Source organism: Salvelinus fontinalis, chromosome 8 (assembly GCF_029448725.1).
Source record: "Salvelinus fontinalis isolate EN_2023a chromosome 8, ASM2944872v1, whole genome shotgun sequence".
Taxonomy (NCBI): Eukaryota; Metazoa; Chordata; class Actinopteri; order Salmoniformes; family Salmonidae; genus Salvelinus; species Salvelinus fontinalis.
Window position 1 is genome coordinate 12,392,462 of NC_074672.1, and position 13,236 is coordinate 12,405,697.

At 47.5% G+C, this 13,236-nt stretch overlaps 1 protein-coding gene across 5 annotated transcripts in view; it reads left to right on the plus strand.

The window, feature by feature from the left end:
- LOC129860575 (retinoic acid receptor gamma-A) overlaps window positions 1–10,508 on the plus strand; it is a 74,784-nt gene extending 64,276 nt beyond the window's left edge. For 2 of the 5 annotated variants that reach the window (XM_055931095.1, XM_055931098.1), the window contains 7 exons: window positions 1,469–1,617; window positions 2,000–2,150; window positions 3,200–3,363; window positions 6,097–6,273; window positions 6,608–6,812; window positions 7,141–7,299; window positions 7,531–10,508. In XM_055931095.1, the coding sequence (XP_055787070.1) occupies window positions 1,469–1,617; window positions 2,000–2,150; window positions 3,200–3,363; window positions 6,097–6,273; window positions 6,608–6,812; window positions 7,141–7,299; window positions 7,531–7,904 (1,379 nt within the window). In that variant the 3' untranslated portion in view covers window positions 7,905–10,508. The remainder of the gene's footprint in view (window positions 1–1,468; window positions 1,618–1,999; window positions 2,151–3,199; window positions 3,364–6,096; window positions 6,274–6,607; window positions 6,813–7,140; window positions 7,300–7,530) is intronic. The other 3 variants (XM_055931096.1, XM_055931100.1, XM_055931097.1) reach the window with 2 other exon arrangements.
- Window positions 10,509–13,236: the final 2,728 nt, after the last annotated feature.

Sequence of the window (13,236 nt, forward strand, 5' to 3'; positions counted from 1 at the left end):
GAGCCCAGGGTATGAGGGAAAGGGAGAAAGGAGGGAAGGGGGACTGGAGGAGGGGGGATTGTAGGTTAAGTTTAAGCTAGCCCTGTGGTTTCCATTGAAGGTGTTAGGGGGAGGCGGGGGGCGGGGGGCAGTAAAAGTTAGAATTCTAGAGCCTCCCTGTTTTTATTTTATGATTGGCGCTGCTTTTTTTTCACGGGCCTGGGTCTACAGCTAGTGGTGTGAATAGCTGCCCAAGGTGACTGGATCCTAATAAAGGCCTGGCCAGCAGGGATGGGGCCTCCAGCCCAGCCATGAGACTATCTTTATAGACCAGCTTATAAGTCTGGGCCTCTATTAAACCCTGACAGGGCCAAGCTGAGGAATTTAGGGCCAGGAAACGAGAGGAATATAGGGTTTGTTTGTCAGGGGGTGGTGGAGTTTGGAGGCTGGAGCTGGAGAAGTTGGGGAGTTGAAGTTTGAGGGGTGACCAGGGGTGAAAGTTTAAAGAAGTGGTGTTGGGAGGGGGGGTCAACATGTGTGGTGTGCCTGTTACTGAGAGTGTGCAGTGTCTGTGTGTTTGTCAGTGTGTGTGTGTGTGTGTGTGTGTGGCAGGTGTCGGCATGTCTGTTGGCGTGTGCGCACACGTGCGTGCATGCGTGTGTCGTACGCGCACCTGTGTGTGTGTGTGAGTGTGTGTCTCTCTTGGGAAGTATGGAATCCAGACGTGGTGTAGCTCAGTGCCCAAAGGAGCATATTTCGAACAGAATTATGTTTAATTTAGCGAAGGAGCACGTGACTCAAGGTACAACTGTGACGTCAGTGGGTATGGCAGTCAGCGTGTGGGGCTGGGTTTGAGTCTGCAGTCTGCAGCAGTGGGAGGGGCAGACCGAAGCGGACACCAGTTGTGCATGGACATTTTGGTCTCTCATCTTCCTCTACCTTAGCTACCTTGTGGGGTGTGTGGCAGATTTCTCCTGAGGCAAGTGGATGCCAGTCTCAGTGAGCCAGTCACTGTGGAATGAGGGATCCCTAGCTGCAGCCACAGCCCCGCCCATTCAGCCGCCAGGCCCTATCAGAGACTGAGATCTGTCAATCTAATCAATCACACCTCCACTTATCCTCACTTATCTGCCTGTTGTAAAATGGTTTGTTTTCTTTACCCCTGTCAATTACAGCCCCTCCCAACTCTCAAACAGACACTTAACTCTGATCTGTGACCTGAGAGCTCAGTGCTGCCCCCTTAGGGTGAATGATGTTAGGGTGCACTGGGGACATGGGACTAAAAGTCATGTCTTCCATTCCATTCTGACTGTGTCTATCTTCTCACTACCAATAGTCAGCCTAAATCTCCCTGTCTTTATTTGGTGTAGTCTAACCTAAGCATGCCTGAGTGAAACTGTACGATAATGGCTCGCTAACAGCAGTATTCGACTGCAAGCAAAAATGTAACAAAATCAAACAACTCATCCACCTCTCTTATATTCTGCAGCGGTGGAGACCCAGAGCACCAGCTCAGAGGAGATGGTTCCCAGCTCTCCCTCTCCACCTCCCCCGCCACGCATCTACAAGCCCTGCTTTGTGTGCCAGGACAAGTCCTCCGGCTATCACTACGGGGTCAGCTCCTGTGAGGGCTGCAAGGTGAGGAGGCCCCTGCTTTAGCTTCATGAGCATCAGCATCACCACACACACTGACAACACTCACACTTAACACTGGCAGGCAGCATGCAAATGGTCTAGTTTCTAATGTCCAAAAGGATGACGTAGCTAACGCTGTAGGATAGAGCAGGTGAAAGTATTGAACACAAGATGTCGAGACGTCGCCATAGGAATGTAAGAGATCAAAGCCTGGATGAGGAAATCATAACAGTACAAAACGTACTAAAATGTTTCAGTTGGGAGTCCCGGGATCTGATAAATGAACAGACATGAAAGGTTGAAAGAGAACGTGGCCGTTACAATGTCACTCCCTACATCGGACCGCGTTTCATCTTCTCCCTTCCCTCTCTTCTCTCGTCTCCAGGGTTTCTTCCGACGCAGTATCCAGAAGAACATGGTGTACACCTGTCACCGAGACAAGAACTGCCAGATCAACAAGGTCACCAGGAACCGCTGCCAGTACTGCCGACTGCAGAAGTGCTTCGAGGTCGGCATGTCCAAGGAAGGTGAGAGACGTAAGAGAGGCTGGGGGATGGGGGCTACTGACCTAGGACATCCAGGCCCTGTGATACGGAAGCAGGAACGCGAGCACACACACTCATGCACAAACACACACATGGAAGTGCACACACACACTCAGAGTATATAAACAAAGCACTCAATATGCTTTTAGATAGTCACTGGCATAGTTTGATCTAAAATGATTCACCCAGGAGGAAGTAGGAAGTGAAACGAAGAAGCAGCAGGGTGGTGATTTGGAAAGACTGGGCACAGTACCACCCTTATGACTAATCATGTTACTAAATGACTCTTCCTGCGAATCAGCGTCCCAAATGACACCCTAATCCCTATATAGTGCACTGCTTTTGTCCGGTGCAAAGTAGTGCACTTTCTAGGTTACAGGGTGCCCTTAGGGACACAGACTAGGTGTTTCACCAGTCATCTCACTCTCAACACACCCTTGCCCTACCAAAACCCCTCACCTTTCGCTCACACTTTCATTTCAGTATAGTCGCTCTCTGTAAAAATAGCCTTTTTGACTTGGCTCCAACTGATCATTCTGTTATGACAAATACAAAAAATGAGAGTAATAGCAAATTCTTGGTCACAAAGACCTCCATTTACTCAATGTGACTGTGTATTTCTGTGAGAGAGTGTGTGCGAGGTGAGGTGAGTGGTAGGAAGGTTTGCCCATGGGACACTTATGTGGGTGTATTGTTTGTGTGGGATGTGTGTTCGGACGTGGATCACATTGTCCCCCTGCTATTTCTAGATATCCTGAGAGGAAGGAAAGAATGGGAGGAGGGAGAGAGAGGGAGGAAGAGGGAGGGAGATAACAGTGAATGGAGAGATAGTGTCATCACTTTGTTTAAGTGCTGTTATAAGCTGGATTGTATAATATGGCTCACTAACTGGTACGTAACATCACCGAATTGCGGTGAGTTAGTGGGAAGCCAACAGAAATTCTCACTCACGTGTTGTTATGTTCCTCCTTCTGCTCTTCCTCTCCTCCTCTTCCACCTCATCCCCCTCTTAATCCTCCTCTTCCTCTTCTCCTCCCTAGCAGTGCGTAACGACAGGAACAAGAAGAAGAAGGACGTGAAGGAGGAGTTGGTGCCGCCGGAGAGTTATGAGCTGAGTGGCGAGCTGGAGGAGCTGGTCAACAAAGTCAGCAAGGCCCACAAAGACACCTTCCCCTCACTGCTGCAGCTGGGCAAATACCACACCGTAAGAGTCTCACACATTTTGATATTTGTCCTTTTTTCCTGTTAGAACATACTGATTCACATCCCATGTAAAGACACTAATCCACTATGAACATGTACACTTTCCCAACTCAAAAGGCCAGTTTAGGGTAAATCAAATTTCTCCAAATCAAATCAAATGTCATTGGTCACATACACATATTTAGCAGATGTTATTGCGGGTGTAGCAAAATGCTTGTGTTCCTAGCTCCAACAGTGCAGTAGTATCTAACAATACACAACAATACACACAAATCTAAAAGTAAAAGAATGGAATTAAGAAATATATAAATATTAGGACGAGCAATGTCGGAGTGGCATAGACTAAAATACAGTAGAATAGAATACAGTATATACATATGAGATGAGTAAAGCAGTATGTAAACATTATTAAAGTGACTGTGACTAGTGTTCCATTATTAAAGTGGTCAGTGATTCCATGTCTATGTATATAGGGCAGCAGCCTCTAAGGTGTAGGGTTGAGTAACCGGGTGTTAGCTAGCTAGTGACAGTGACTAAGTTCAGGGCAGGGTACTGGGTGGAGGCCGGCTAGTGATGGATATTTAACAGTCTGATGGCCTTGATAGAAGCTGTTTTTCAGTCTCTCGGTCCCAGCTTTAATGCACCTGTACTGACCTCGCCTTCTGGATGATAGCGGGGTGAACAGGTCGTGGCTTATGTCCTTGATGATCTTTTTGGCCTTCCTGTGACATCGGGTGCTGTAAGAGTCCTGGAGGGCATGCAGTGTGCCCCCGGTGATACGTTGGGCAGACCGCACCAACCTCTGGAGAGCGGTGTGGTTGCGGGCGGTGCAGTTGCCATACCAGGCAGTGATACAGCCGGACAGGATGCTCTCAATGGTGCATTTGTAAAAGTTTGTGAGGGTCTTGGGGGCCAAGCCACATTTCTTCAGCCTCCTGAGGTTGAAGATGCGCTGTTGCGCCTTCTTCACCACACTGTCTGTGTGGGTGGACCATTTCAGATTGTCAGTGATGTGTACGCCGAGGAACTTGAATCTTTCCACCTTCTCCACTGTGATCCCATCAATGCGGATAGGGGTGTGCTCCCTCTGCTGTTTTCTGAAGTCCACGATAAGCTCCTTAGTTTTGAGGGAGACGTTATTTTCCTGGCACCACTCCACCAGGGCCCTCACCTCCTCCCTGTAGGCTGTCTCGTCATTGTTGGTAATCAGGCCTACTACTGTTGTCATCTGCATATTTGATGATTGAGTTGGAGGGGTGCGTGACCTCGCAGTCATGGTTGAACAGAGTACAGGAGAGGGCTGATAACGCACCCTTGAGGGGCCCTTGTGTTGAGGATCAGCGAAGTGGAGGTGTTGTTTCCTACCTTCACCACCTGGGGGCGGCCCGTCAATGAACAGCATTCTTACATAGGTATTCCTCTTGTCCAGATGGGATAGGGTAGTGTGCAGTGTGATGGCGATTGCATGGTCTGTGGACCTATTGGGGCAGTAAGCAAATTGAAGTGGGTCTAGGGTGACAGGTAAGGTAGAGGTGATATGATCCTTAACTAGCCTCTCAAAGCACTTCATGATGACAGAAGTGAATGTTATGGATCGATAGTCATTTAGTTCAGTTACCTTAGCTTTCTTGGGTACAGGAACAATGGTTGACATCTTGAAGCATGTGGGGACAACAGACTAGGATAGGGAGAGATTGAATATGTTCGTAAACACTACAGTCAGCTGATCTGCGCATGCTCTGAGGACGCGGCTAAGGATGCCGTCTGGGCCGGCAGCCTTGCAAGAGTCAACACGCTTAAATGTCTGACTCACATCGGCCATGAAGAACGAGAGCCCACAGTCCTTGGTAGCGGGTCGTGTCGGTGGCACTGTGTTAGCCTCAAAGCGGGCGAAGGTGTTTAGCTTGTCCAGAAGCAAGACGTTGGTGTCCGCGACGTGGCTGGTTTTTCCCTTTGTAGTCCGTGATTGTCTGTAGACCCTGCAACATACGTCTCTGTCTGAGCCGTTAAACTCTGACTCCACTTTGTCTCTGTACGGATGTTTGAGAGCTTGGTAGATGATTGGTTGGTGTACTGTAAGACTGGGAGAACATTCTACCTAGTTGGTTGATGTCCAGTCAGTGATGTTATTATTCTACCTGAATAATAATTAAGCAATAAGGCCCGAGGGGGTGTGGTATATGGCCAATATACCACGGCTAAGGGCTGTTCTTGTGGATACAGCCCTTAGCCGTGGTATATTGGCAATACACCTCAAACTCTCAAGGTGCTTTATTGCTATTATAAACTGGAGCGGTAAAAATTCATGTTTTGTCATACGGTTTGATATACCACGGCTTTCGGCCAATCAGCATTCAGCTCGAACCACCTAGTTTATAAGGGCTCCTGAGTGGCGCAGCGGTCTACTGCACTGCATCTCAGTGCTAGAGGCGTCACTACAGACCCTGGTTCAATCCCGGGCTGTATCACAACCAGCCGTGATCGGGAGTCCCATAGGGCGGCACACATTTGGCCCAGCGTCGTTCGGGTTAGGGGAGGGTTTGGCCGGGGTAGGCCGTCATTGTAAAATAAGAATTTGTTCTTCACTGACTTGCCTAGTTAAATAAAGGTAAAAATATATAAATAATAACCAATAGCTCTTCTACCTGATCAATGTCTAATAAGAACCCTGTCTGTGTCCCTGCCATCCCCACGCTCACTATCTCACTCTCTTTCTGTCTCTCCCATCCTCCAGAACTCCAGTGCAGAGCAGCGCGTGCAGCTGGACCTGGGGCTGTGGGATAAGTTCAGTGAGCTCTCCACCAAGTGCATCATCAAGATCGTGGAGTTTGCCAAGCGCCTCCCCGGCTTCACCACCCTCACCATTGCTGACCAGATCACCCTCCTCAAGTCAGCCTGCCTGGACATCCTGGTACTTACCTGGTTCTTTCTATCCCCTCATCTACTCTGTCAACGGACCCTGTTAAATTCTCTGGGACTCAGAGACGTGGCAATGTAATGATGAGGGGATACTGCCTATCAGTGGATAGTGGCGGTATTGCAAGAGTAGGCCCACGTGTAGGGGTCGTGCTGTATAGAGGGAAAGGTGAACAGATGACGACAGATTAGATTGTTGTTTAATGGACAATCGATAAAGAACATAGCCTACTATATGGTTTAGCCTTCCTGTTGAATTTTTTTATTTATATCCTTCCCCCTCTCTTTTTCGGTCTTTCCATCTTTCCCCCTCCCTCTTTCACCCCTAGATGTTGAGGATCTGCACGCGCTACACCCCAGAGCAGGACACCATGACTTTCTCCGACGGGCTGACCCTGAACCGGACCCAGATGCACAACGCAGGCTTTGGCCCGCTCACAGACCTGGTGTTTGCCTTCGCTGGCCAGCTGCTGCCTCTGGAGATGGACGACACAGAGACGGGCCTCCTCAGCGCCATCTCCCTCATCTCTGGAGGTACTGCACACAGAGGGGATTAATACTATTTTACTGCTAGCCAATAAAACATTAAGAACTAATACAGACCTAAATGTCTTTGAGGTGTTAGGCCGCGATAACATCCTCACTCAGTTACAATACCAGTAGAAATGTGGGGATGAAATAGTTTGGTTGCACTACACTTGACACTTTATTTACTTGTAGTTGTTACCAATGACATGATACAATTGTAATGACCTAAAAATCATCAATTACATCGTTCCCATCCTAGTCTGATGGCTGTTATGTGTCCGGTTTGTCATGTATTGTGTATATAACTCGGTCCTCTCCCCCGTCCGTCCCTCAGACCGTATGGACCTGGAGGAGCCCCAGAAGGTGGACAAGCTGCAGGAGCCCCTGCTGGAGGCCCTGAAGATCTACGCTCGTCGCAGACGCCCCAACAAACCACACATGTTCCCCCGCATGCTGATGAAGATCACTGACCTCAGAGGCATCAGCACCAAGGGTCAGTATTGTTATAGTACAGAATAGTACACTACAATACACTAGACCACCACCTAACACACACGGTCCGAATAATACATATAGATTATGGTGGATGCAGAACATTTGAGATAGCACTTAGACGTCAGGATTACTTCCATAACGTCTGGAACATCTAGCACTATAAGCAAACGCTAAGACATTACTTTACAGACTTGTTAAGATGAATGTTTTTTCTGTGGTGTGTGAACAGGTGCTGAGAGGGCCATCACTCTGAAGATGGAGATCCCAGGCCCCATGCCTCCTCTGATCAGAGAGATGTTAGAGAACCCAGAGGCCTTCGAGGACCAGACAGAGAGCAGTGGAGAGAGCTCCCCACCGCCTGCCCCTCCTGCCGCTCCACCAGCCTCCACCAAGCCCCCCACCACCATGAAGACTGAGGCAGAGGACGAGGAGGACAGCTGGGGGACAGAGAACGGAAGTGAGCCCTCCCCAGAGGAGGAAGATGAGGATGATTATGATGATGGGGAGGAAGAGGACAGGGGCTCGGACAGTGAGGGGGAATCCTGGGCTCTGGAGAGTAGCAGCGAAGGGGATAGGAAGAGCCATGCTGGGAGGGCGCAGTGAGGAGGAGAGGCGATCACACACAAATAGAGTCTGTTCACTCAAATACACACACTAACTGACGTAATCATACACACGCGTGTGCGCGCACACACACACACACACAGACACACATACACCCACCCTACCCCTTCCAATGCTGGCCCTCCCTCGCTTTCCTCTGTATCCTCTCCATCTCCCTACTGCACATCAGTCTCTCCAAGCAGGACATGACAGGACAGCAGAGACTTACACCTAACTGTACAGACACTATAACTCAGGTTCTCTGACTCACAGGTTCCTGATAAGTAACATGCAGACACGCAGAGAGACTAGCAGAGATACTATTATAAAAGAGGGACGGAGAGACGACATGATGCAACCGACTGGACTCGTGACCCCTGATATAGACAAGAGGGAAGATGGCGTGATGACAACAAAGAAAACGGACTCTCTTTGACAAAAAAAAATCTCATTTTTTACTATCTTTTTGTTTGTATCTACATAGAGGAAAGGCCAAAACAGATGAACTGAACTATAGATTTTTTCTAACGGATGCAAAGCAAAACACGTTTCTCAAAAAGACGAACACAGGATGAAACCAAACTGAATATGCTAATCGATTATTTTGCTGTTATTTGCTTTTGAATATTGTAAAAAAAAAAATCTTGACTTTTCTTTCTCTTTCAATGTATTAATTAGTCCATACATATCTATATACCATTATATTTGGTTTGTTTGTAATCCTGGTTTTGTAAATGATTTCTTTAGATGAGGTTTTGTTTTTTGAGGAGTTTTGGATATCCAGAGAGAGACGAATCAGAATCCCAACTGGCAGACCTCGAACTGAATCTTCTTTCCAACTGCGCCGCTGGTGTTTTTTGGGCAGTTTTGCTCGCCGTAGATGTCAATGATAATCAACTCAGTAATGTTGTGTTACAGTGACTAAAGTTGTGATTTGTGTTGTTTATCAGGGGACTAGCATTAATCTATGTGCTTCCTTTCAACGCAACAAACTATGCTGTCGAATGGATAGTGTCTCAGTGCCAAAGTTAGCAACTCAACACACATTGACATATAGAATTATACACACGCACACACACACACACACACACACACAGACACACACACACACACACACACACACACACACACACACACACACACTAAACCTCGAACCTATAACAGATGTGCCGTTTTGGCTTTGTTTGGTAGACAGAGATTGACCGTTGGCCGTAGCACTAGGCTGTGGCACTTTGATATCCTGTTTTATACTATAGATCTTTATTGCCCAATATTGACAGTACAGTCAATGGCAATCTCATCTTATTCAGCAGTCATGCAATTGACGAACACAACGGAAATGTAGAGAACTATCATCAAATGCCTGTGAAACCGAAGCACTATTTAACAACGTACACAAGCAAACACTCACTGACACATGATCGACACACATGATCGACACACACAAGTTCAAACCAGGAACCGTTATGGGCAACGACATGAAAACAGACTTCTCAGGGCTTCTCTGTTACTAAGGACCAAACCCTAGCGGCCGCCAAGCTGTAGGGTGCGCTAGAAACAGGCAATATTTATGTGTGTGCATTTTTGACTCAGTCAGTCGGATCTGACCAGTTAACTCCTAGCTCTGTGTACATAGAAGATAGATGACTGGTGTACAAACGGCGTGGATGCCAGCCAGTCTGTTACCCTTTTCACACTATCATGCCAACCCAAACCAAACCAGTGCTGGCATAGATATTCTATTTTCACATTGTCCTTTCCAGCACAGTTCCAGGAACTATGGTGGGTGCATAGCCAGGTCAGTTCTGTACAGCTTAGTTTGGCTCGGCTCACTAGTGTGAAAAGCACTCATCTGTCTCAGACCAGACCTGGCCAGCAGCATTGTCAATGACCTGCCTGGCCTGTGCTCTGTGCTGCTGGCATCCAAGAAACCAACTGCCTTCTCATCCAAAGCCATTACATCATCATGTCTTTGTAATGTTGTAGGATATACCCTCTCTCTGTCTTCTTCAATGAAGTGGCAGGCCAATGTGTCCTCCTGTCATTTCTACTTCTCAATCTTCTATGTTGCCAACATGTCCCAGTCAATATGTAACCAACTGTTCATAATGCAGCTGGCTACGTGTACATCCAGAGTTTTGTATACAGTCTGGCTACGAAGATACAGTATATGAACAGGAACGCAACAGACTCCTCCCAGCGGTAGAGAAAGAGGCCTACTGTACAGTTCTCTCTGAATGTGGCCCTCCTAGTTGGTTTTGAGTGTGTGTACAGGCTTTAGCATGTCTCCTCTGTCATTGGGTGAATGTTCTCTGTACGGTGCTGTGACGTCACACAGGATCGCGGAGAAGCAGAGCGGCGAGGTTTGATGACCTCATTTCCTCTCGGCCTGCCCTGCCAGGCCTTCATGATGCAAACGTTGCGATTACGTTGTTTTGATGCCGGTGTTCTTCTCTGTAAAACATGGCCACGGTATTGTCCAATCTTCTGTTCATACCAACTCTGTCATACAAAGAAAAAGCCATATGAACTGTAAGGCACAATAAATTACTTTTGTGAGATTAATATCATATTTCCTTTGAGAAATGTCTCATTCTCTTAAAATGTGTTGTAGCATTTTTTCTTATCAGTTATGAAACTCTTGGATGCACTTATGACACTGATGTGAATATTTCGTAAACAACCCTTCAAATGATTTGTTACCAAATGTTTTTCTGATAGCCCCCGTTCGTTCACCAGCCGTGAGCCTTGCTACTGAGTCCATTTCATTAGAACTGAGCACTGCAATGACGTCATCAACACAATGACTACCAATAGTGGGCGCTCTTGCACTTTGGGTACAGAGAACAGCCAGCAGCAGCAGTGTCTGTACACCAGCCCTGCATATAGGATAGAACCGAGCAGGCTAGTATTACCAGTGTGTTACAATTCGTTAATTTTACCTCCTACTCTAGACAGATGCATACTTCCACTCCGTGTCCTTGGAACAGTGCTACAGTATACGCTGAGTGTACAAAACATTAGGAACACCTGCTCTTTCCATGACTGACTGACCAGGTGAATCCAGGTGAAAGCTATGATCCCTTATTGATGTCACTTTTTAAATCCTCTTAAAATCAGTGTAGATGAAGGTGAGGAGAAAGGTTAAAGAAAGCCTTGAGGCAATTGAGACAATGATTGTGTATGTGTGTCATTCAGAGGGTGAATGGGCAAGATGTAAGTGTCTTTGAATGGGTTATGGCAGTAGATTCCAGGAGCACCGGTTTGTGTCAAGAACTGCAATGCTGCTAGGTTTTTCCCCATTTTTCACGCTCAACAGTATCCTGTGCATATCAAGAACGGTCCACCACCCAAAGGACATCCAGCCAACTTGACACAACTGTGGGAAGCATTGGAGTCACCATGGGCCAGCATCCCTGTGGGGCAACTCAATATTAGGAAGGTGTTCTTAATGTTTTGTACACTCAGTGTATTATAGCCTCAATGGTTGTTTTTATTAATAGACGTAGACACTAGAGTGAAGAGGGATAAACAGAGATGGGGTTCTATCAACTATATGATTGCCATAATTAACTATCGTTAAAAATACAGATCAATAAAGAGGGACTGGGGATTAGAATAAGGTCCATATATTATTAGCTGCTTTACAAGGACTGAAGCTAAATGGCCTCATATATTCAACCCCAATAACACGTTGCTATGGGAACCCTGGGGCAATGGGTAGGAGTGTTGGGGTAGTAGGGGATTTAAAGAGGCAGGGTGGTATTTTGGGGGTTTCATCGCCACCTTTCCAATTATACTAGCGATGATTAGTCAATTGATGGTTGGAGCAGATATCCTCTCCAGGTTATTAATGGCGCAAAGCAACTACAAGGTTACAAGGAAGTATCAAGTGAAAAGTAAGAACGGGTGAATAGAAGCTACAAGGATTGCCAGAAGGGAGAAAGCTGCATACACTTCTAGTCCACCCCAGGACGGAGGTTAGCAGCTTCATTCTATTACTCAGAGAGCATACTGATTACTCAGAAATCCTGGTAGAGAATCAATAATGAATCATCCTTCATGAACCATACAGGAACTGGCCTGAATAGAGTAAACCAAGAACTGGGTTTGCTTGTGCTGAACATGGGCAATTTGCATTGATTTCTAGACGTGCTTGCTTGGTGAGTTAGATGACGTGGCTAGTGGCTACCAGTGGCTAGTGGCTACCAATACTAGCCTGCTCTCTTCTCTCTGGTCCCGTTCTGTAGCCAACTCTTCTATCGTCGTCATGCCTTGCAACACAGGTCTGGGAGGACAGGACACTGGTAGTGCTGTCTACAACACCGGTCTGGGAAGACAGAACACTGGTAGTGCTGTCTACAACACCGGTCTGGGAAGAGAACACTGGTAGTGCTGTCTACAACACCGGTCTGGGAAGACAGAACACTGGTAGTGCTGTCTACAACACCGGTCTGGGAGGACAGGACACTGGTAGTGCTGTCTACAACACCGGTCTGGGAGGACAGGACACTGGTAGTGCTGTCTACATCACCGGTCTGGGAGGACAGGACACTGGTAGTGCTGTCTACAACACCGGTCTGGGAAGACAGAACACTGGTAGTGCTGTCTACAACACCGGTCTGGGAGGACAGGACACTGGTAGTGCTGTCTACAACACCGGTCTGGGAAGAGAACACTGGTAGTGCTGTCTACAACACCGGTCTGGGAGGACAGGACACTGGTAGCGCTGTCTACATCACCGGTCCTGGAGGACAGGACACTGGTAGTGCTGTCTACAACACCGGTCTGGGAAGACAGAACACTGGTAGTGCTGTCTACAACACCGGTCTGGGAAGACAGAACACTGGTAGTGCTGTCTACAACACCGGTCTGGGAGGACAGGACACTGGTAGTGCTGTCTACAACACCGGTCTAGGAGGACAGAACACTGGTAGTGCTGTCTACAACACCGGTCTGGGAAGACAGAACACTGGTAGTGCTGTCTACAACACCGGTCTGAGAGGACAGAACACTGGTAGTGCTGTCTACAACACCGGTCTGGGAAGACAGAACACTGGTAGTGCTGTCTACAACACCGGTCTGGGAAGACAGAACACTGGTAGTGCTGTCTACAACACCGGTCTGGGAAGACAGAACACTGGTAGTGCTGTCTACAACACCGGTCTGGGAAGACAGAACACTGGTAGTGCTGTCTACAACACCGGTCTGGGAAGACAGAACACTGGTAGTGCTGTCTACAACACCAGACAAGACTAGCTAGAAGGAATGAGAGTCAGATCAGAGTGTGTGATAAAACATTCAGGGGCTATGAGGACGTCCTGGAGCCATA